The sequence below is a fragment of the Melitaea cinxia genome, chromosome 9, assembly GCF_905220565.1.
Source record: "Melitaea cinxia chromosome 9, ilMelCinx1.1, whole genome shotgun sequence".
Taxonomy (NCBI): Eukaryota; Metazoa; Arthropoda; class Insecta; order Lepidoptera; family Nymphalidae; genus Melitaea; species Melitaea cinxia.
In genome coordinates this window covers 13,642,900-13,669,975 of record NC_059402.1, presented here as the reverse complement: position 1 = coordinate 13,669,975, position 27,076 = coordinate 13,642,900, and the positions used below count along the sequence as shown (strand labels likewise).

Genomic DNA, 27,076 nt, shown 5'->3' with positions numbered 1-27,076 from the left:
TCCTATTATTACATAAACTTGGATCCTCTACGTCACAGGTCATATGGAATCAAAATGTCACATTTAGGCCCTTTATATCATCTGTAATATTGCCAGAATCCATCTTTATTGATCTAAGGGGACTGGTGTTACATTTGTATATAATATGTTTCGTAAAAAATACCAGACTTTAATATGAGATAGTAATACGAATGAAATTTATCGTCTTAAAAAAATTTCAGTTTCGAAATCTGGTACTTTCTTATAACAATGATAGCTCGTATTTTAATAAAACTAGACGACGGTCACACGCTATAGAATCGGAAACTATTTAGCCATTTATTTTACTTATTGTAAAAAATAAACACCTTTATCATCAAACGAGCGTTACTTACGTTGAATTTTAAACATTATATTATGTATATTACAAATGTATATCACTAGTGGCAGTTTCAACGCTCTGATATTAGCGATGGTAAAAATTCCTTTGATTCTGATATTTCACAATGTTTCAATATTACGTATTTAACATATTTAAAGTTAATAATTTTAAGTATGTAAAATAACCGTTATAAAAACCTTTTGGACAATTTTGTCGTTAACATACATAACCAAAGTTTGATTTGTTTTAATTTTATCCGACTACGCTTCATAAAGTTCATAAAATTTTGTAATATATTTTTATGATCTAAATAAACAAATAATTTTAAGCGATGTAACAATTTATGTATCAATTTATGTAGTAAATCCATTTGGATAGTTTTTGATTTGCTTAATGAATGAGACATTTTTATAAATGGATGAAGAATAGTCGGTACAAAACAGGATATAATTACATATTTGGTATTAAGAGTATAAAATAATTATTACAATTAAAAAAGAGATGTGTGGTTTTATGTAAGCACGATGCAAGTGAAACTTTAGTAAATAAAAACATTTACATTAATATACAGATCGAAACACACAAATACCGCAGAACACTTGCGACATGCGACATGCGATAGATGAACGAAAATTTTTGGGGCGATAGAATAAAAGTTTCACTTTAAAAATATTTCTAATATCTAAATAATTCAAATGATTCCTTACAAATAAAATAAGTCAGCGTTAAATTTATTTAGCGTAGTCGAATTGTTTTTTTTTTTTTCCATTTCAGTCGGACGTCAATGTCATTAATGAGTAAACGCATTAGCGTATATCGATTTATTTGAAATGACTTGCGATTCAGTCATTCAGTCAGCGGAGACTTGTTATAAAATGGACGTACCGTCTGATTGAAGCCAATCAAGACTTGTATATTATTTTTTATACTTGATATATTCATCTGTCTTTAATTCAGATCAATTTCATATAGATTTCGTAGACCATGATGTAACTAGTCTACCACTTACAAGTTATTACTATTGAACAATATAAAGACTTCTTTCGTTGCACTTGCATATAAAGATGTACAAATAATTCGACGTCGATTTATCGATATCGATAGACAAACATGGATAATCAAAGCTCATGCATTTTATTACATTGATAACATCATTATTATATATAAATGAAGTAACATATGCATATTAAGATAAAATATACGGGGTTAAATGTCTCTACTAATTATTATTATTACATTTTAATAGAAACAATAAATGAATAATAAAACTCGCTCCTAACCTTTCGTTTATATAAAAATCTTTTCGATTGCATCGATTTATCTCCAGCTACTTTCGCTTCTACGAAAAAGTTCAAATAGAATTTAAAATTCATTTGTATCCTTCTATTTTTAAACATTGTCAAAGAAAACCAACAAAGGAACAAATCAAAATGTCTTATCTAAAAAATTATAAATCATAAAATCAGCTCAAATCAAAATACAACGAAAAACATTTCCGTATACCTCCATGTTTTCGACTAGTTTTTTGAAAAAACGAAAAAAAAAATTATACTAAACAAAGTTGTACAGTTGAAATAATTAGGAACGTTCCTCTGACATCTCTGAGCAACTCTTGAGAAAATCCATCAAGAAATTCAAAATTCTACGCTAACATACTTATCACAGGTTAAGGGGACAAGAGAAAGTATTAGTGTTCTCTCAATACAGCAATTATGTGTAAATATAAAACTAATACAACTTAAGATATCTGCCCGTCCGTGAGGCGCAAATCAAATCGTTTGAATACAAACTAAAATTAATATAAATTGAAAGCCCACTGCCCAACGCCGGGCGGCTGAGATCGATTACTTATGTATACGTAACCACTGGCGATGCTCAAGCGCTGAAGCCGAAGACGATCCCGCGGTCAGTCGCGCGAACTAACAGTCTATCCCGCGATACTAACGAAAACTCAACGTACTTGTCAACCACAGGAATCGGTCGCCGGCGATATTTCAATAATAATTCTTAAGTTTGACAAAAATAACTTTTTTGCCGGCGCCCGATTCGCGTGGTTTCATCCGAATCATATATCGATAGTCGGTAGGCGAGCAGGTCTCGCCCGTGACGTCATCACGAGGGCTCACGCCGGCGGAGCGCGCTCATATCGTTCACATCGCTCCGAGTATCGATTATCGACATCAACATTGACCGGTAATTGACGAGTTCGTGTCACAGCACTATAGTCCGAGCACGCCGCGCCAAGTGCTCAATCCCACCCGTTCTCTTTCACCATGTGAGCGAGTTCGATTATGAACTTGCCCTCTTTGTATTTCTGACTCGACTCAAACGCGTACTCCTGGAAAGACAAAAAAAAAAAAATATACGTAAATAAATAATAAGTAATTATGTGTTTTCTTACGGTTTTAGTATCATATTTTTTTTCAATTCGGTCGCCCAGCCAAATGTCAAGCCTGCCATAAGGAACATCATTCCAAAAATAAATAAATAACACTGCTCTAAAAAAAAAAAAAAAAAACAAATATTCTAGATTTCAAGAGTAAACAACCATTCATACATTTAACCCATCGTGTTTATAATATTTGTATTACTGTGTGTATGTGTATGTGTCTTTCATGGTTTCAAATGTGTGTTACTGTTTGTTGTAGCGGTCTTTGCAGCTACCGATTGAGTAGCCAAGTACTGAAACTTATAAGCTGTGAAAGATATGGTAGCTCTCGTTAAGGCTTAGATGTTTATCCTAAATGTGTCTCCTAGCGTGATCGCACCTCGGCTTAGAACTTCATCGGAATGGTTTGTGTGCGTCGTTGTGTGTCGTACGTACATATTTCCAGCCCAGCATCGTTTTGCAGCACTCGCAGTAGATGTCGGCGACGGCGTGCAGCCCCGTCAGCAGCACGCGCTCCTCGGCCGGTCCGCAACCTACATTTACACTGAAATACGAGAAAAACAATAAAATATGGATGAATAAATTCTTCTTAAGAAATAAAAATAAACTTCTTTAATTATAAAACTAAGAAACAGTTGTATCTGTACTGTACCGATCGAACTTTTTAAGAGGGAAAAAGATTTATTCATTGAAAATATTTTGATCTTTTTGAATTTACAAAACTTAGATAAATATTTTAGGTAAGGTACATAATTATTACTTATTAATAAGAAGTAAGTATATTTATGAACACCGTATTATTACTAAATGGTAATGAACTACGAAATTAGTAGCACGGCACAGAAACTTCGTTTCAAAGGTTTTTCAACAGAAATTGCAATGGAAACAACATTCCTAAATATTAAGTTTTAGCTACATTTCAAGACTTGAAAACTTCTCGACTTTACTGGAAACTAGGTGAAAACAGAGATATTTTTGCAATTACATACCGAATATTCACATATGCATACTTTTTCAATGCAGAAACTAAAATTGTGCAACGTTTGAACAAAATATTTTTTCGCCTCATGGATAATTCAGACGCTTACATACGTACATATATACTGTAATTTGATTTTGTAAATGAATAGGTCATTTGAAGAAAAGTTTATATTAAAACATTGAGAGACCCTTCGTTATTAAATTATACATACCGTCTCGTTGCACGGACATTAGCTCTCATTGTGATGTGATTGTGAGTTATATAAAACAAACACAGATACTGAATTACACCTAATAGATTAAGAGACATTATTACGTCAATTAGATCATTTTGTAAAATCACCTTTTTAATAAATATTACAAATAACAATTAAAATAAACTTTACATTTTTTTTATTTGAATAGGACACCAGCAGTACACAGTCATGATAACATTTTTTTAATAGAAAATGCAAATTAATTCTGATGTGTGCACCTTTGTCACCTACACAGCATTCACATGTCAAAGCTAGTCAGATAATAATTATATAATTTTTTTAATAATTAATAATTATTACAATCGATTAAATGTAAATGAACAAAGAAATGCAAGATAATTAAAATAATAGTATAATTTATAGTATTAGTAAATTAATAGTATAAACTCGGAATACAAATTGGACTGAATTGAGCCTGAGATAAAATATTAATCTAGTGTTGTACAATTATAGGATTAGAACCTTTACGTTCTCTAATGGAACTATTTTTGACATTCAGGACTTGTTACAACAGAAAAAAATGTACTGTTGAAACACAAACTACAACTAACAACAACAAGATATTGGTAGTGGGAGGCCAGAATGGTAAATGAAGATTTACTCGAGTGTCGTGGGTACCTATAGGATGCTAAAAAGAAAAAAAGGTTATATGATTTATGCTCTTTCAACAGCGGGGAGAGCTTTTAGTCAGTTACAAAAAAATAGTTACTCGAGAGCGTTAGATATTAATAGTATAATTATGGGCTCTACGTGTTTTTGATAACGGAATAATATTAATCTGCCAGTTTGCTTAGTGGGTGTGACCGGGCGAAGGATTAGAGTTTATTTTTTCAAACTGTCAGATTTAGGAATTTCCTCCACATAATTGTCAGATTTTAGGTCAGTACGACAAGAACATCAAGACGAAGCTTCTGATCGGTTGCCCTGACGTTCGACACTATATAAAGGGTTCAAATATTGTTGGAGTGCTTTACAAGGAGCAAGGCTACCCTTATTATATTATTCTGATACGCTCGAGTCACTCCCGAAATCCCCATTAGGCCTCCCCTACTATACTACGAAATTGACATACAAAATTTGTAGAAATACAAACTTTTCTTCATAGATCAGATGATCTATGCATTTTTATACTGCTTATTACATATTAATATTATGTTGCTAACTCTTACACAAAAAAGGGATTATTAAGCTAATACTTACACTGAATTGAAAAGATACGCGCGCCCCTGGCTGCCTTGAAACGACTGTGAAATACAAAAAAAATATATATATATTATTAGTAACAATTTATGACAAGTAAGACACATTTTTTTTTTATAAATTTATTTCTGAAGTTATTGAATTTCTATAAGGACATGTTGTGTTGGACATTGTGTTGAAGAACTAAATTGCTTAAAATTATACATTTTTAAAACCTATTTTACCTATATACTCATTATTATCGATTTGTAATTATTATATAAAAAAACTTCTAAAATTAGCAGAACAACATTTAAGTGCATTTTTATAATATGTATTACCGCTAAGAAATGTTTTGACTATATAATGTACGAACGTCACGAACTGCAGACGAACTGTTCAAATGAGCCGTTATTATCGTGTATTACTTAGTTGTTTAAAATCATTTTTTCTCAAAACTTTACGGTACTTTGATTACAAAATAGTCTTTAACGTCCGTCATTATAAATTTAACGTGTTTTTTGTTATTCAATGTTACAGTTTGAATACATCAACTGTTTATGTACAAACTAGCGGTACCATTCATAATTATATTAAGATTCTTAGTTTATAATTGACTCTTGTGATAAAAACGGATATAATTTAACATTATTAAAATTAAAATAATTTTTAAATATTGACATTTTCGTGTTCGTATAAAATATGTCTTTGAAATATTATTCTCAGTGTTATTGATAAAAAATTATTTTAAAATTTACGTAAATATCACATTTTTTTTGAAGTTATACTTCTTTTGGAATAACGTTCCAAATGTAACGGTAAAAATTATGAGAGTAAATTATTGCACACGTGCACACGTCGTCACGAAAAACCGACACCCTGAAGTTAGCTAGACAACGAAGAATAAGGTAGCAATGTGAAGTTAGCTAGCCAATGAAGTATAACTTCTTACGTGCGTACATAAGTACACACACAGTTATTTTTTAAACAGAACGCTTTGAGAGAATATTAAAATTTAGTTAATAGCCCGTAGGTTGCTAACTCACGTGTTGTATACAAGCGGAGCGAGAAACACACTTGTGTTGTATTGTTTACTACTACTTCCCAGTTTTTAAATACACGTGATTCTGATAAATCTAGGTATTATAACAAAAAAAAAGTAATAGTAATAATAATAATGCGTAGAAAAAAAACGCTTTCAATTTCTAGCTCTATTGTAATACGCTTTTGCCTTTAATTAAATATTATGGACTTACAAGTAAGATAATGGCCTGTCATTGCCACATACTATCACTTTGTGTTTGAACTTTGTCCTCTAACACAAAAGTACATATCGACCCGGTCCTTACTTAAATATTATATAATTATATGTCATTGTTTATGTACGCAAGGAAAAGTACGGAGGATATGTAGCCAAAGAAAGACTGTTATAACCGTTACAAATTACTGAACTTTAAGTTTTCAGATTATTATTTGAGTTACTAATAACAGAGATAACGATATTGAACGCGAACAGAAGCCAGAACTCGGTAAATTTAAATTTATGGGAAACTTAATTGAAATCCAGGCTGAGTGGTGTAAGTTACCTGCGTCAAACTTTATTGAGCTTAATGTACCTGTTTAATTGTAAGACTAAGTTGTTTTAATGGTATTATCTATGTTTTAGAATTACTCTAAACAATTAAAATTTTCATTTTAGTATTTTTAGAATTACTAAAAAATTGAACATAAAAAATTATCGGTCACTTAAATTGTTATCTGATAAAAGATTAAAATAAAACGTCACATAATAAGTATAAGTTAAAAATGATAAATTTAGTTGCCATCAATGTACGACGGTATGAATACCATGGAAATTGGAATCTTCAAATGAATACTACACTGAATTTTATAATTGTTGCCGCAACAAGGATGTAGAATATCATCATACGCAATATCTGTAATTTGTTGTGCAATCAAAAAGAAGATTTGGACTTGATTTGACTATGAATTTGTACAGTAGGTTAAAGATTGGCCACAGAAATTTTTAAATATGAGATGTACACTAGCCCACTGACCTGTATAGCATCTTGTGTGGTGGAGCAGTTTGTGTATTCGTTTGGTAGGTAGTTCCTAGGAGAGAGTCGATGTTTCATGGATTGTCTATTCATATGGTGGTCCTCACCTTCGATATAAGTTCGTCATGGCTCGCAAGGTGCGCGCGGCAGTGTATGCAGCTGTAGGTGCGGTGCGCCGGTGGCAGGTACGCCTGGAACGTCTTGACGGGGGTGCGCGCCGCACTGCCCTCGCCTGCCACCCCGCCACGGTTAGTCACCCCCTCACGCATGAGTGCCTGCTAGCTACCAACACACACCCCATCAGCACATCACAGCCCCCCTCATCGATCCAAGTCTACCAGCCCTAAGTGCACTATCTGATGACCGCCATTGAGATTCTGGAACGTTTGATAAACAACTCGACGTTTGATATCCGTATCTGACAATTTTCCGTCTTTATGACACTCAATAAAAAGTTATAATACAGCCTATATTAAAGTGCTGGCTGTTATTTACAATCTGTTTATAACGTTGGTAATTTGGCTCAATTTATATTTATGATTTTATTGATATTTGGGGCAAAATATGAAATTAAACTTTTTTACATAATTGTCTAAGATCTGAACTAGATATGATCTACACTTATTTGCTTAACAGATATTTTTTTTTTTATATCTACTTTAGTATGTTAAAGACAAATCGCAAAGTGTTGGTTGGAAAATGGCTACTTTATATTCGTCAACTAACATTCGAACCAAATTTTAACAGAAAAACCTATGTCATCGTATTCACAGTAAAACAGTGCTCATTTTAATGTAAGATTTATTTATTAAACACATGGGTGAAAGTAACTAGTATCAATATATATATATATATATATATACCCGTTTATACCTGCCACCTAGTGGTTATGCCAGGAAAACAAGACAACCCAACGTTTGCATTTTCTACAATAGCTTCATACTGTCGATAGGTACATATATATATTAAATTCATTCTTTAAAATCGTAGGTGCATTTTGAAATAAAAATAAATTTTGCAATCTTGTATTAAATATATACTTAAATATATAGACTGACCAAGAATTTTTCAGGTAACTCTTGCGATTTCTTTTCTAATATACTAAAATAAATAAAAAATAACTTCAATCAGTTAAACAGATGGATCAAGTTCGTCGGAAGTTCGGATCTCCTACTATAATGTCTACTTTTCTTTTATGATTTATTTTTGTAAATCCTGAATTCAAAGTGTAGGTTGTGTAAAATGTTTAATAATAAACAAGTCTGTTAATTGATTGTGCTTTTATCGGCTTATGGCTTCACTGTAATCCCAATCGCGGTCTCTCCGTATATAGTGCACGTGGGGCATTCAGTACCAGCACTCATGCGATAGTACAAGAGAAAAACAAATTAAAACCTAAAAATTAACACGTGGAGAACGTTGATACTACTATACTTTAGTCGTTATAAAATCAAGTAGTTTTTAACCTTTTTCAAAGCAGGTAGCTTCAAAACTTAATAAAAATATGAAATTACATTTTGATACAGAATACGAGTACAAGCAATAATGAAGTTCTGAGAAGTCGTTAATTCAGTCATATCGTATTGTCTGGTCATTCAATTAAAATGTATCCAGAACAGAATCGTTGTATAAATAAGTTCATCTGACTTCGTTCGATCGCCATAAATTGTCGCGATAAGAATCACTGTTGCAGTTTATAATCACAAGTATATTGGTAGTTTGCGTGGTAACTAACAAGAATAACGAGTACTTACTAGACATGTGGTTTTAATTAAAACTATCTCAATTGATATTTTTTCGTCATCATTTACTGCTGTATACTCAGTACTGTGATTACAGTTATTTTTTTTAAAGTCCCGACTTTTTCTTTTCAATAATACAAGATGTGCCGAAATTCTTGGGTTAACTCAAATGATGGAGTGAAGTTAACAGAATTTAATGAATATTAAACACGTCCAACTCTGACATTTCAGTGTTGATTACTAGACTAGTTCGCGTTTCTGATTCGTAACAATCCTGAAACTGACGTGACTTGACGTGAGACTACGATAACTCCTAAAGGTTTTGAAATAAGGAAGGAAAATTTGAAAGTCAATCATTTTTAATTTGAAATGAATGAAATGTCGTAATTTAACGTTTCACAACCGACATACAATTTTTTTTTACACATTTGTCTTTTACTGATACTGAAACACTTTAAACGTTACCACAGTTCAATTGATAATGAAAATTTTACCATTAATTTTTCTTTTAATGTCATTGTGAATTGAGAAAGCTAATGGCCTAAAAAGCCTGAGGGATTGAGATTCCTCAATAGTTTTTGCTGTGATCGTCATTTTCCTAGGGAACTGGATCCTGGGTACTGAATTCTCCAATGGCTTGTTGTATTGGCGACTGACCTGCCTGGCGCGAGCAGCACGCACCCGCCGCCCACATGAGCCGCGCGGACCGCCGGTCACCTGCCGCGCGCGCTCTCGCACCGCGCCGCGCGCTCCTTCCTACCACCCGCCACCCTCTGCTGACAAACAGAATACTTTCGTTACTGCAGGTTTAAATAACAGAGAAAAAAAGAGAGTTCGACTAACAATTATAATGGTAAAGTTACGAAAAGGTCCAAACAAGCAAAAAAAAAAATGAATTGGAAACGTGAAATACACCTTTTTATACCCATAACTTTTTACTAGCTGGACCGAATTTGATGTTTTTTATTTTTAAATTAGAAGCTTTTCATGTGGTCCCGTTTAAAATTTTATCGAGGTTTAACGAGTACATTTTGAGTTATATCTAATCTAATAATGCGTATTTACTTGACCATTTTTTCGGCCTACCTACGTCGTATTGCTTGTCTATGAAATTGCAGTCGGTTTTTTTTTTCGTTTGCGAGTAAACACAACCATTTTAAAGTTTTTTTTTCGTTTGTAGCCCGAATAAGGAATTTGTCCTGAATGATATCTGACAGTATAAAGTGCCTGTAGTACAATAACAAACGATTGATGTGAAAATAAAAATCTTGGTTTAAATAAAATTATCGTAAAACAATATTATGTACGTTAATTTACAATTGATCTGATCCGGCACAACACGTAAAGCACAACTGAAAATACTCGACGCGACACTTATTTCTCACTTCAAATCTATAGTTATTTATTCAAAATACACACTTTTAACTACATAGAATAAGTTGTCACACTAATCACTTATACATACACCAAGTATCGAGTAGCAAAGTTAGTCGCACAATAAGTAAACAATAATTGCCTCTTCACTTACAAATTATCATATTTATGTACAACAATGCCGTCAATTGATTACAAATATATCAAATGACCAATCAGAAAATTAGTATTAACTATTCGGAAGATGGTGTCACCATCTTTATGCTATTCCGGTACTTCAATAAATAATAATTACAGTAAGAAATCTTTAAAAATTACAAACAATACAATCTTATAAAATTAATAGAAGCATAACTTTGAATTATATCGGTATTTATTGGGTAACTACCCTGCAAAACAGACAATGAAGATGGCGACTGACTAATCGTAAATAAATATTAAATTTCCGGAAGATGGTGTCGACATCTTTGTACTGTTCCGGTATTTAACGAATAAACAATGAGAGTAATATCTACGCAATATTACTTTGTATTACAGAGGTTACAAGCAAACTCTTATTTTTTGTTGATTTACCGAGATGCAACATTACGTCAGAAATCGTAGAAATCAATATTTTTTTTATTATTGTATAATGTAGACCGTACTGCAAAATATTCTGGTAATAATTTTACTAACAATGAAATATATTGTAAAGGCTTCTCTTGAAAAGCTCAAAGGTACTTAAAACTCGGGATATGAACTATTTCGACAGTAACGGTAAAACAAGCAAACTTTGTAAAAGTTTATATGACTATGTATGCATAGGATATTAGGACAAATCAGCGATGCGGCATAGCAAACTGCCACGTGTATTGTATTTAATGGCTCCTAGTAATCACCGGTTTTAATAAAACTCAAATTAAATTTTACGGCTGATAGTCGTAAAACGAGCAACATCCCTTCATATAATTTCACATGAATCCACGAACAGCTAAAGTATTTTAACGAAAGTAAAAATAAAAGGACAAAAGGATTGAAAGTGATATTTTGGTTACTAGCTCGCTAGGCCACCGTTTAAACTAAGCACCACATCTATATATATATATGGTAAAATCACAGCCAATTTAGTCGTAAAATTAGCTGGAGTCCACCAAAACCGAACCTTTCAATGAATAACCTAAGCCGTTTTGTAAAGATCAAAATTAAATGTTATTAAACCATAGTTTTACGGAGTAGGGTGATAGGTTAAAATTGAGGTGGACGTTAATTACTTAAAATATAAAGTGCGCAAATTGGAGCGGATATTAGATTATTACTCGTGACAAATGGCATCAGAGTAATTGCTGGCGTGCATGTGGAGCTTATTAGTAGATAGTCGATTGACAAAGACAGGTCTATTATCATTGGGCACTCTGCTTTAGATCTGTGTTTTAGCTGATTATTCTGGTCATATATGGATAACATTCTAAATACAACTCTCTTTAATTTTTTAAATGATTAATTTCTTTTAAAACCTAAGCTGAATTGATGGAGATAATTTATTTTAACATTGAGTGATGACGTAGCATTAAAATTGATAAAAAGTATAAACAATGACCTTAAAACTTTTCATTCTATACATTTAATATTATCAGTGCTTCTACATTTCTTCTCAAATGAGCAATTCAAGGTAATATGTAAACACACGCGAGTAGAGTGAGGAACAAAATCTTGTTAGAATATCCCACGCTATTCAAATTGAGTTTGGCAACCAATTTCAAATAGTTATTTTAAAATCTACATTGTCAGTTTTACGTAACGCCTCTACCGATTCAGAATGTGGATTCGCATTTTACCGAAATAGACTTTATTTTTTTTCTTTACTTTTTGCATAAAGTTTAAGATTTAAATCTCAATTTATAAAGAAAATGTATTTCCAAAAGCTATCAGTTTCAAATTATTAATAATTTTCCACGATTGATGAATGAAATGATTCGTAGTGGGATGCTTTATAGCCTACATTACTGCTGGGTTTGCTATGTTATAGTAAAATTATATTCAAAATTAGATACAACAAAAAACGTCATACTTATTCGAATATTTTAGGCAGCAATACCAATATTTTAAGACCGTTAAAGTTGGAGCAGTGTGTGCACGCCGGTTATAAATGCATGGTTACAGTCTGTGAAACCACCAATATTAATTGCCACTAACTACGAATATTGACCACTCACGATTAGGTCTCTCTGCTTGTCTGCCCATTTGCTATTTATAAACTATAGCTGGACTTCAGCGGAGTAAATTTAATTTATTAGAAATGAATAGTATCAGAGAGCAGATGTTCTACTAACTTCCTTTAGCTTAGAGGTCTGATATTGACACACTGTTCTATGAGAACTTTAAAGTTGAAACGGCTTGTTAGTTTGAACATGTAACCTCAAGAGTTATAAATCCGATAAAATTATAGAGCCTGCAGGATGTAAATCAGGTGTGAGTTACAGAGATAGAATAGCAATCAAAATCATATCGGACAGAGGCGGTGAATGTTCAGCCATAGCATTATTAATGCTGATGGAAATTAATTTCGCCAATAACATGAAACTTTAAAAAGAAACGAATAATGGTTTTGGATCGCTGGAACAATATTTCTAATTACGTGAATGCGTATCAAACATAGGAGTTTGCCGTGGTCTAGGTGGTTGTGCAGTCCTTGTGGGCCTCCCCATTGTGCCTCGGAGAGCACGTTAAGCGATCGGTCCCGGTTGTCATCATGTACACCTGGTAGCGATCGTTACTCATAGTAGAAAATATATCCGCCAACGCGCATTGGAGCAGCGTATGGGATTAAGCTCTGATCCTTCTCCTATATAGGGAAAGAAGTCTATGCCCAGCAGTGGGAGATTACAGGCTAAAACGTGGCATAGCGTGTCAAAAATTTTCCAAGAATTTTTTTATACAATCTACGGCAGAGTTTGATATCCGTAAGTAAATTCGTTAACGTAGCAACGGCTGAAGGCTTAATGTCAACCGTCAAGGATACCGAGTCAAAGCGACTTAGATAGCCAGTCACGTTTCATTTTATTTATTTTATTTCAACTATACATTATGTAACGCGTTTATATTCTATTTTTATAGCGGGGTTCGTTTGAACGACGTATATTTTTATGACAAGACGCTTTTGACATGGTAATGAGAAGATTTGACTTTTGATGATTTGTTTCTTTAAATATAGTTTACTAATTTAGTATTACTGTAACTGAAATTAGAATAACAAATTAATTTCATTATGAAACAACGAGATATGAAAATGAAGTGCTGGGGGTTCGGAAAAACTCACACACACACACTTCAGCCTATCGCAGTCCACTGCTGGACATAGGCCTCCCCAAGTTCGCGCCAGACATCCAGGTCTTCCGCAATCCTCATCCAGCCTACACCGGCAATCTTACGTAGATCGTCGGTCCAACGGGCCGGAGGACGTCCCACACTGCGTTTGCCAAGACACGGTCTCCACTCTAGGACCCGTCTACTCCAAAACTCGGAAAAACTCGCAAGAAAAAAAAAACCCATATATGTGGTCTGTACAACGATTTACTGTACGACGATTCAGCCAGTAGCATCTCACAGGCATAGGCCTCTTTCCCAATGTAGGAGAACGATCAGAGCTTATTCCACCATGCTGTTCCTCTGCGTGTTAGCGGATACATTCCCTACTATTAGTAACAATCGTTATCAGATGTATATAATAACAACCGGGACCGACAGCTTAACGTGCTCTCCGAACAAGGCATGGTAGGGAGACCAACAACGCCAGACAAGCAGACCGAAAACAAATATTTGTATAAGCACTAATATCTACTCCGAGCGGGAATCGAACCCACGACTCTCGGTTTTAGGCGCCGCTGACACGGCACACGCACCATCATACCAGAGCGGTCGTCGATTGTACAACGATTTAAGCATCGTTGAATTTGTTTTTAGGAAAGTTAAACCATTTTCGTAATCATGAAGTTCAAGATAATATGTAAATTTGTGTGGCGCTACATTATCAATAAATATATTTTAAAATGATTAACTCTGGCGCACCAAACAAAAAAACAAACAAAAAGAAAGTCGAAAAAGAAAGTTCACTAATTTTATTCAGATTTTTTTATGAATTCTCGAAATCAATTCTATGAAATATAATAATATATATAATCTCACATAACTATATAAATTTTTTGTTTTTGAATAACCAATAGTTTTCATGCGCACTCTGCACTGCATTTTATCGACGGTTTGTCTCAAACTCGCTACGTACGGAAATTATCGTCTGTAGTAATATTTTCTGCCAATTTGCCGAACGCTACTCTTGTAATAACATTGCATAAAACCGTGTAAATATTGAACATATAAATTAGCAGTTTTACTTGCATTGATTGTTTATATTCGTTAAAATTTATGATTAACTAGCTTTTACCCGCGACTTCGGTCGCATTGGTTTTTTTATAATAAAAAAGTATCCTATGTTACTTCTAATACCCAAAAGATTTCGCGTGAAGCGTAACAAACACGTTCTCAACGTAACTTAAATTCACATTTATAATATTAGTAGGGATGCTAACATGAAATAGTCTAACATACGAACTAGACGTAATCTTCAACGATCTGTTTAGTGGATAAAATTCTTCTTTACTATGTTAAAGATAAATGGCGATAGAGTTGGCTGGAAAATTCCTGGCCAAGCTGTATTACAGTCGGTAACTGCCATTCAAACCAGACATTTAGTAGGTAACGCTATGTAATGGTATTCGCAATGAAACAGCGCTCATTTTGGTGTGATATTTATTTATTAAAGATGTGAGTAAAAGTAACTGGAACAATATATATTAATATACCCGTTTATAAATGCCACCCAGTAGTTATGACAGCAAAATAATTGACAACCCATTTTTGCATTTTCTACAGGCTTGATACTGCCGGTAGGTATAAAATTTATTCTTTAAGCTCGTGGGTGCATTTTTAAAGAAAAATAAATGTTTCAATTTTGAATTAAATATAGCCTGACCAGGATTTTTCAGTCGACCCTTTCGCAATTATTTTTCTAATTTAATAAAATAGATATAAAATAATTTTCATACATTACGCAGATCGATGAAGTTCGGTGAAGTTCGTCTCTAGTTCGGATATCCTATTGAAAGGAATATCCTTAAACAGACCTAACATTTTTATGCAGTCACCAACACGCCTGCTTAGCGTGGTGACTACGGGCAACACACGAGATCACGCCATTTTTGGCACGAACTTGTGGAGGACTGCGATAGGCTGAAGTGATGATGATGAGTGATGAAAACTTTTATACAGCAAATAAGAGTCCAGTCCGATCGATGATATGCGGTTCACATAGATTAGTAGCCTATGGACGTCTGCAACACTTAAATTTTTATGAGTAGTAGCTATCACTCGAAGGGCCCTAATTCTGCTACAAATTACCAAATTTGGAATGGCTGATCATTAAAAAGTCAATTACTTTTGAGACATGTTTATTATAAAAAATTTGTACCAGTGGCTGGGTCGTGAACAGAATCAGTTAAATACGTATTATGAGGTACAACTCAAAAACGACTCGTCAGATCTTGCTCAAATTTAATGAGACCACATGACAAGAACCAGTTTTAGAATAAATTAAGAATCCTCAAAATCGGTACATCCAGAAAAAAGTGTTGAGGTAATACACATATGATCGGCCGGACGACACGACCCCGTACGTCTGTGGGGTGTCCTTGTTGTGAGCGAGGCCACCCCACCATTATGCCGGGGTCCGGAGGCTTTGTCCAGGCCTACCGCCGAGGCGAGGTGGGGAATGCTAGCGCGACCTCATCTCGCCCCACTCAGGCGGATGACTGCTCACACGTCGTGGTTTTTAGTCAGTAGGAGTCTGACACAACCCTCTGGCGCCACCGCGCTGGATCCATGATGGATTTTCCACACGTAAAAAAAATACACATATGATGTATAAAAATATAAACAGGCAGATTGAAAATCTCCTGCAAGCAGTGTATATAAATTAAACATTCGAATATTAATAGGTATAATCGGTAAACATAAGTCAACAGGAAATATCATTTAATTATTGACCGCGAGCCATTGTTACTGACAAGTGCAGCTCGGCACACTGCGGTTGCCAAGTGGATATTATTTACATTCGTCGTCATTACAACATCAAAACGATTGTTGACATAAAACGATAGACATGTAAAGGTACTAATATAATGATTTAATAATCAATTTTAAAACGTTAGTCAAACGAACGCTTTAAATTACGAACATAGCGTATGCATATAAATAAAAATATTTTTATTACGGCAAAAATAAATAGGACAGAAAAAAATGTCATAAATAAATTACCACAACAGTTATTGGTTCCATAATATTTCAATAACTCGCGCAGGCGAATGTCCCCGTATTAGTATTTACAATAACCGAACCATTACTATGAGTCATAATTCGTTATTACTAAAACATAGGATCTAATATATTAAAAAAATAAGATTCTTATGCAAGAAGCTCTTCTATTTTTTAATCAACTTATTAATATAGACCTATATATACGTATACACACACGCAATCTCTTTATAAGTCACCAACGACGCTTTATTATGATACCTAAAGATATTTTTATAAGCGCATAGCGATGTCATCACCACGATGATTGACATCCTATGATCTTTGAATATCAATTAATTATCATTGAAGATGACAGTCACTTATAAATATAATTGTATAACTATATTAATTTTACGCATGCATTAGATGTATTAAGTTTGGTATTAAAATATATAAAAAAAGTATAATAATAGAATAGTATTTTTAAATAAACCATACGCCAACAACGCATTAGAATAGATACAATGTACCTAATGGTAAAATTCAATAGTAAAGTAATCAGTCAAAAATATCGCACAGCTGTGCACAGACGATAAGCACGCAACAATTATGTCCGAGGCGATTCACGTGAAGACGCGCACACACACACACACAATACGCATGCATAATATGCAGCCGATACACAGAACACATAATTATGCAATTGTAATATGCAGCTCACACACAGCACTGAAAACGCACGTATGATCTTCAATCTACAGTTCGTACATTACATACTGTACACATGCGCTAGTTATAGTATAATGTGCGACTCCGCACTTACTTTTTACTCAGAAAGGATTTTTTTTTTAATCTCATTATAATATTAGATGTTACAAATTACTTTTGTCAGTCAACATTACACTAAATTTATCAGAGTTACGATAAAACATTAAAAATACGACGATGCGACTCTAGACCGAACTCATTTACCTAACGGCTTGAGTTTCATTCGACCTTTAAACCTAGTCTAGATCTGGAATGAATCCAGTTAACTTCAATCTAGTACAAGGTCGGCATCGAAGTAACTATTGTAAAGGCATTGTTTTTAGGCAAGAAAAAAATGTAATTCGTTTACTTACGTCACACGTAACCTATATTACTTTGAATTAACATATACAACAAGGAAATACGTGTAACCTATTTTCTACTATTCTTGATAAACGAGTACTTGTACAAGTTTTATATAGTTCATTTTTAACCTGATTAAAAAAAGGAGAAAGTTCTAAATTGGACTCTTAACTTTTTACTAGGTGTACCGATTTTGATGATTCTTTTCATTTTATTTAAATTTGAGCGAGATTTGAGGCGTAGTTTTTAAGTTATTACTAATAATGCCTATTTAATTGAATATTTTTTAAATTGAAGTCGGTTTTTTTATTACAAACACAACAATTTAGCGAATTCAGTTCGTTATTCTAAAGTTGCATTTTAAGATTTCCCATTCAGTTAATGATATTTCCAACAACGTCTGCAGAAATCGGGATAAGTTTCTTAGCTTGAAAGATATATTCTCTACGCGGACTTAATTTAAACAACTTAGCGGGTGGTCTCATTGCCTGTTGGTTTGAATGATAATTTTTAACCATATTGTTAAAACATTCTTAAATAATCGCAAAATCAAAATGCTTTGGAATCAGCCATCTACGATTTTCTGAAAATATTATTAAGAAATCTTACAGTTTAAAAGTTTTAATATATTTTCAAGATAATTTTCGATATTCTATAGTATTTAAAAAAAATTATCGTCTTTATACCTATATAAATAAATAAAATTAGAATGGCTGTTTGTAATATTAAATTACCCGCTTTTTACTACAGCCATACGGATGTATCAACGATACATTTAACCGCTTTTTACTAAAGGATGTATGTATACACGATACATTTACCAAAAAAACTTTTTTTTTTTCAAATTTTGTCTGTCTGTCTGTGTCTTTGTTCCAGCTAATCTCTGAAACGGCTGGACCGATTTTGACGGGACTTTTACTGGCAGATAGCTGATATAGTAAGGAGTAATTTCGGCTACTTTTATTTCAGAAATTTATTTATTTTATAACTCTGCGAACTTAATAATAACTTTTAGAAGTCACGGGCACAGCTAGTATATTAATATTTTTAAGACTAAAAGAATCGCAATAAAACTAAAAGAATTTGTACTAAAGATGCGAAAACTTTTATCACCTTAAACAAATGAGTGACTAAAATAAACAGGCATTGGAGACATGTAAAACATGTTGTAGGTACTATTTGGGGGCCCAAGCACGTAATATGAGTCACACTAGCTGTCTGATACTATCAGGACTGCGTTAAGAATATCAAACGAAGCGGTATTTATTTTGTTGTAATATAATAAAAAAAAAACAACATCTTCATTCAACAAACATGTAGTAGTTTAACTTTGATCAAAGTTGAGATAAGAAATACCAAAATATTGTACGTACATTTAGGACAAAAATTACGCGTAGAAATGACATTATTATAACCGGTACAATAAAATAAGTTATACGACAAAAGAAAAAAGTTACTGTGATAAAGAGACATAATAACTTTGTTCAGACGATGAAACAATAAACGAAATACATTAACAGTATTAAGAATAACTGTAATAAACTATCAAGAGAAATGTAATAATAGCAAATAATAATCAATGTAAATAGCAAAGAGTTTTAGGGCCTGTATCACCAGTTGTGAATATTTCACTGCTAGCTACAACCAACAGATAAAGTTTTAGATGTATTCTTTTTCACCATCGAATTCCATTGTATTTAGGAGATATTTCCATTAGCAAAAATGAATCTAAAAGTTTGTTTATTAGTTGAGGTGAAACAAGTCCTAATGGCTTATTCTGCCTCTTGCAGTTAAAATCTAATCGTAACTTATTTGCAAAATAAACTTTATCGACAACTGGGGAACAGGCCATTGAATTATTATTACTAGCGTAAATAATAGTTCAATGGAACAGGCCCTTAGTGTAAAGGAATGTTAAAAGACATTTCCAGGCTGCAAATGGCGGGCTTATCTCGTCTACGTCAGATTACTCATTTTTCATGGCATCCCTTGAATCGTTATGAACAGTCTCAATCTCGAATATTATTAAACATCGACAAAAACGATTTAACATATTTATTTGTTAAAAAGTATTTCGTTATGATAAACAACGGAAAGAAAAAATTATACACAATGTCGGAGAAATAAATGTTTAGATTTTCTAATACGAAGGTCGATTTAATAAACTGACCTTGCAAAGGCAGTGTATATAAGTGACAAGAAAAAGTAATACGGAACTAAGGACGTACCAAAATATTCTCTTATTTTATTCTTATCGAATCGATCGAACTAACCCAGATAACCATTTCATTTAACGGTGAAAATCATTAAAGTTTCAGATGCAGATTTCACCTGCAAAAACAAAGACAGTCGACTACAAAGAAACTGCAGAAAAATTCAATTGTATTTCGCCATTATTAAGTTTGGCTTCGAGCAATATATATACAAGCAATGCTAAAATGTGTATCAAATTCAAAGCTATAATATAAAAGAGAATTAATAAGTAAATGTTTTAATACGAACTTTTGTTTTTCAATTTTCATTAGAAAATTTGATTTTAATTATTTGTAGCTTAATATTCTCTATTGATGATTTTGTTAATGACTATATACTCGTATAGTTAAATAATAATGTGTCTACTTTCACTTCTATAGTGGTAATATTTTTATAATTACATGTAAAATGTTTGTAAGCCAAAAGTAGGGGGAACTTGTAAGGATTTAGTTATATATAGAAATAATTGTCTGAGATCTAAATTAACCCATATTCATGCAAATTTAATTTGCTTTGATTAGTTATAGGATTTCCTTCATTCCTCAATAACGACCTTCAACTAACTAAGAACTCTATTTTAACCGTACCCGTAGACCGAAACAATTATGAGTCACATGTAACTATGGTAAAAAAAGTTCCTATAATGTTTTCTTATTATAGACCTTAGTATGAACAAGTAATGCTTTAAATTGACTATAACACATTTTAATCTTATTGCTAAATCGGTATTATTCAAAACCGTACTAATAATGAGTGGTTTTGTTGTATTATTGATTATTTCCAATTGGGAAGAAATTTAATAGGATTTATTTCGAAATTTTACAATATTACACGTATTTAAAATTCAAAACTTAAAAACTAAATATTTATAGATAGTTACGGTATAAATCATGGAATAATATATTGGAAAGTAAGATAATATCGTAATCTATACAAAGATATGTAGGACAATAAATATATAAGATAAAAATACATATGATTAACGACGCCTTTCAATTATAATTATTGCGATAGGAGACAACAAAAAAAAAGAACATTATCTTTAATTAATTTAATTTGCTTGACCTTATTTTTATTGTTGAAAAACTCGATAAATCGGCGCGGATATTGAGTGCTCGCGCTTTGCGCTGGGGTCGAAAACAGAAACTAGCTTTGTTCAGTTACAATAATAAAAATAAATAAAATGTAATAGTATTTCATATTATACTATCTTACATCTATTATCAACTAAATGTAGAAGTAAACTTGAAAATCAGCGCTCAATATCCGTGCCGATAACTATAATATTCGTTTTATATTCAACGTACCGAAATCAACAAAATCGAAACTTGAGTTTAGATTTTGGTGATGTTGGTTTAATAAAGACACTTTTTAAATTTAATTTATTAAAAGTAAATAAGTTACGTGTAGAAAGCATTAATTATAATTTTTTAGAAAACGTTTTGATTGTGACTAGAATAATAAGTTATTTGTCATTATTTTTTTTAAGGATGTGTTAATAAAGGAATATGCGATTTTACACGGAAGAGGTTAATTAACGTTTTGTTGTAGAGGACAGTCTCCAAACTATTTTCATTATTAAATTCACTTCAGTTAGTACATTGTAATGGAGTGTGTTGCAAAAGCGTGCACGTGGGTCTGTTCTTGTTCAAAGTTTATCATTCCATTTACGTCGTTTGCACAATTGTAACGTTTACATGGGAATGTAAAATTAGGTCACACTTAAATCAAAAGCAAATAACAAACATGTTCCTTTTTTTCAAACAAATGCACTTTTTGGATGCACCAGGCTCCAGTTTTGTACAGCAATGAATCAAGAGTTTTTAGAGCGTTGTCATAGGGATCTAAGGAGGCCAAGTCTAGTTTTTGAGGCATGTCTAATTTCTTTGTCTTGCTGTCAACTGAAGTCGTGAAGTTTTTCTACGAAAATAACAAAGCAACGTTTTAAAGGAACTTTTAGAAAACGACTGAAATATGTATAAAAGTACTTATTCTTTGAAATTTCTCGTAGACTCTATTTAATTAGTCGTAGATAATTATAATTATTGGTAAAAAACAATTATCAAAATAACAACAAAACAATACGTGACATACATAGATAGTGTTATATATTTAATGGATCTTATATTATCATGGAAAGCACGTAATTAATTTTTTGCTTTATCTAAGCTTAAATATAGGTACAATTAATTATTAAGTAGTAATAAACGATAACAATTTATAATGAAAAACAAAATCAATCGAAATAAGATCTAGAATCATAATTCGTTCATTTACTTAATAATACCTATTTAATTATATTTATTTTATTTATTCTTATTTTATAACTTCCTAGTTAATTTCTGTATATATTTTAATAAAAATTAAAATAAATTAAAAAAAAAAAACAAAAATAAATTAAACACTGAACGATGGAGTATAACTAAGTTACTAATAAATAAAATTTGAGGAACTGTATAAATTTTATTGGAACGAAGTTCCTTACGGCAGGCTTGACATTTGGCTGGGCGACCGAACTGAAAAAAAATGTGATACTAAAACCGTAAGAAAAATATATAACGGAAGTGACGTAATATCAGTCACACGACTGTATAATATGACGTTTGTAAAACTAAAATATTACTAGTAAACTTTTTTTAAAGTTATTTATGTAATTTTATACTGTCGACAAAAATAAATAAAGACATATGTTTTTTTATTACACTTAATAGTTTGAATTATTATTGTTATTATTATCATTTTGTTTGATTTATTTTATTTTACGGTTTTTGTTATTTTCTAAAATACTAAATTTCCTAAATACTTTTATGTACTTAATTAAAAACAAATCAACAAAATTAAAAAAAGGAATCAAGATATATATATAATTCAACATTTTTTTTCAAATTGTGGTGCTTCTATACTATCCGAAGAAACTTCGTTCCTACCTGGTGTCCCATGACACCACATAATTTTATAATTTATTAATTTTAGAAATAAACATTAATTATTATTTATTATAAAAATTAACAAAAGTTAAGATATAATTAATCATCATTTTCAATCACATTAATAATTGGTTTGTGGTAAATCATTACATAGTATAAAACAAAGTCGCTTCCCGCTGTCTGTATGCTTAGGGGCGTATTAATAGCTCACGTAATTAATGGGTGTCCCCTTAGATCTTTAAAACTACGCAACGGATATTAATGCGGTTTTCTTATGTAAATAAAGTTATTCCAGAGGAAGCTTTATATGTATAATACATGCATAACATAGTAGAGGAACACTGATAGTTTTTGCAACCGTGCGAAGCCGCGGCGGGTCGCTAGTATAATATATGATACATATATTTGCGTACTATTAGCAAGAAGTGTCGAGAAGAAATCTTGTTACGCTTTTTCGATCTCGTTCCCATCCCGCTTAGTGCGCGTATTGTCCGATAAGTAACTTGGGTCCAAAAATAGGTAAAGTATGAGGACAATTTACTACTAAATCTATTTCTAAGTAATTATGTCAGAAATTATTATACGATAGCAGGAACTAAGCTGGGATAAACAGCAAGTCTCGCCAACAAGTACACATTTCTGTTCGTATATAATTAGGCACGAGATCATCTGTAACAACGTCATTATTCAAATTCAAGATCAACAACTTCTTGTACACGTCGCGTATTATTGGATTTCGTGATAATTAAAAACATCGTATATACATATACAAAAGAGTACGTTGAGGTTACAATGCATGAAAATAAGAGCTTTTAAAAGTAATAATTATAATACTTGATTTACATTAACAATTGCTGCTGTGTGGCTACGGGAGCTGTAAATAATATAGCCAACCCCTCTCTTCGCATGGGTGTCGTAAGTGGCACTAAGGGATAACACAGTTCGACTACCTACTTGGAACTTATAAAGCCGACCGATGGCAGGGTAACCATCCAACTGCTAGCTTTGAAATACACAGGCCGAAAACGAGCAGCAGCGTCTTCGGTGCGACAAAGCCAGCTCTACGGTCACCAACCCGCCTGCTCAGCGTGGTGACTATGGGCAAAACACACGAGTTTGTGCCATTTTTGCTGTGTACGTAAAATAGAATAAAAAAACATGGTAAGTATCCCGTTTTAAATAATTTTAGTAAAGTGTAAAAAGTATTTCAAAGGCTAACAGAGTTTAAATTAATATAAAACGTAATTATGATACTACGGCGTTACGTTGCGCGTTATTTCCGTGTTTTCCAAACAAAACTGTTTCAAATCAAACAAAAACAATTATTATTTGGGTTGCCTCGGCTCTTGTAAACATTGTTTTATCAAACGTTGATAACGCGATAAGCCGATTTTTATATTCGAATATGTAGGGCGATTCTTTGTTAGGTTCATATCGGGTTCATGGCGATTGCGTCAGATAAACAACTGATAGAGACGGGTTCTAATGCAACCGAATAGAATTAAATGCGTTATAATTGTTGCGTGCAATTTGATGGCATATGGTACAAATTATATGGACTAAAATTCTATGAAATGTATTTTCTACGGTGAACAGCTGCGTGCATTTACGCAATCCAATCAAGTGCAACAATTTGAGGCTATAGTAACACCATATTATATACCTAGAGTCTCTTGACTTAAAGATTAATTTAAATTGCATTAATTGATAAGTTTAATGATATCGAAACCAATTCGCAATAATACATGAGCAGCAATGATTTCCGTGATAAACTGAACTAGTAAAGATCATACACGTGACGTTTATGGCTTTGTTTTTATTGCATGCATGCAATGCAAACAGTCTGACGTGATTCTGTTCTACGCATCTGCCTCTACACAACCGGATCAAAAATTGAACAAATACGCAGAACAATTATATAGCAGCAAATTAGTATATATAAGGCGTTCCACTGCTGACTGCGTTCTTTCAATGGGGGGGGGGGGGTTCTGTAGGTGTAATAGATCCCGTTGTTAGGAATCGAACAACCTATATATTTAAAAATATAATGTCTATAAGCGACGTCTGAAGTTCGGAGCTAATAAGAGTGGTTATTGTCATTGTACTACTATCCTAGAGCATTCGGAATGCTTGAATTGATATTATATTCTATGGTTACTGTTACTTAGTATTTTTTGTATAAACCAAAAAGGTCTTTATTGCCAGGAAGTTTTTTTTTTCATAAAAAAAAAAATCAGTCTTTATAGAGAAACTTTAGAAATAAAACATCGCCTTACGTCTTTGATTACTAAAAGAGCCATAAGTATCGCGTGTCATATATTTCTGTCACATGATTTTGCAAACGGAAATATATTTTAATTTTGTATCAGTACTAAGTTGCGAAGTTTGCTAGATTGTTTAGATGGTGTTATTAGCTACACGTGCACTAAGCCCATACGCCGTAGAGCGCGTAAACCAGTTCTTCAGAGGACTTGTAGTGCTGCGTTTTGATTAGTATTTCTTTATCTGCTTTATATTATATTATTTTACTATCTTCAATTAAAGGAGTGGCTATAAGACCTCTTGGTTCATCGAGATTAGGTATAGTAATTTTAAGTTTAGAATAAAATTTGAAAAAAAAAAACAAAATGTTCAACAGAGTGATCTTTTAGTAATATAATCACGTAAACATTTTGAATCTAAGCCTCCAATATAAGTACAACTACGTGTAAAAATATAGTTAGCCTAAATATTACTTTCAACTAAATTAAATTTACTCCAACGAATGTATTAGTGTATAATCTTAATTCGGTATATTAAATTGGATTATTTCGTGGCGGTGTCAGTGACGCCCACGTTTTGACATTTCAGCCGTTGCCCTTGCATTAGTTAACTATGTTGTGTCATCAACCAACAACGTTAATTTACTTACATTGAGTCTTCATATGTTATTGAATAAGTTGACATTTATAGTTATTAGTTCTATGAGTCACGAGATTTAATGTAACTTTCAAAAGACTAACTTCTTGACTAGATGCAGTGACTTTGAAAGATTTGAACTTCATATCACCTACATTTATTTGTGAAAAATATGGATAAAAGACTTTCTGAATGCACCTATAAATATTTGACAACCGTGTGACAATATCAAAATAAAAGACATCAGATGTTTCACAGCTAGGAACATTTTGTATTTGAAAATTAAATTGCCAGTTTTAGTATTTTCCACTACTTATTATTTATGTTTCTCATCTTTTAAACCTTCCCTGGACTTTTATAAATATTTCAAAACCAAAATCAGTTAAATCGGCCCAGCCGTTCTTGAGTTTTAGCGAGAGTAACGAACAGCAATTGATATTTATTGATACTATTGAGTATGGCGGGGGACCACACTTCTTATCCGATTTTCGAAGGACCAAACACTGTTGAGGTTGCAAAGCTTCTTAATTAAACTTCAATTGTTTCCTCGGTTCTTATTTCTTTATTTCTTATTTCTTCCTTGTTCTTGTTTGAGTGCGGCGAATGTTCGTTAGAGAGTGACTGGCTGTTGCTGGGAAACGCGTTATATAGCGTTTCCCACACCCTGGTAACAGCCGCATAACGGGAGATGGCTAGTACATTTCCCGCGCCTTTGCAACGGGCCAATGGCAGTAGGTCTAGGTCACGCCATTTGCGTTGACCAATCACAGACCTGCTTCTAGGAGAGTGGGCAACATAACGGTACATGTTGGCGACAAGTACCAACCTAATCGGACGGTCAATAACGGTAGATCTCGGCCCCGCCCTTTGCGGAGTACCAATCTAACGGACCCGTTTGATAACGGTATATCTTGGCCCCGCCCTTTGCGGAGTACCAACCTATCGGACCCGTTTGAGACAAGTACCAACTCCAGCCCACGTTTGGTAGAAGGGGTGTTTTGCCTCACTTTCTGGCCCGTATGTCTGTTTCATACTGTTGCCCTCTCTCTCTCTCTCGTGCCTGTTGCCATCTCCTGTTTTCTTTCTAATGCATACATTCGTCTTACTCTTACATTATTTTTACAATAGCTTAATGTCTAAGATACAATTTACTTATATCTATGTATCTTACGTACTACTTAATACTTTATTTTATTAGCCTACTTATAACTAACAAAAACATAA

General features: G+C 32.9%; 1 protein-coding gene across 1 annotated transcript; it reads right to left on the bottom strand.

The window, feature by feature from the left end:
- Positions 1-2,609: 2,609 nt before the first annotated feature.
- On the bottom strand, positions 2,610-7,493 carry LOC123656613 (protein yippee-like). Its single transcript, XM_045592282.1, has 4 exons — positions 7,332-7,493; positions 5,189-5,232; positions 3,186-3,294; positions 2,610-2,699 (listed from the first exon to the last, which is right to left on the bottom strand). Exons 1-4 carry the CDS (start codon positions 7,491-7,493, stop codon positions 2,610-2,612), a joined length of 405 nt encoding a protein of 134 aa, XP_045448238.1.
- Positions 7,494-27,076: the final 19,583 nt, after the last annotated feature.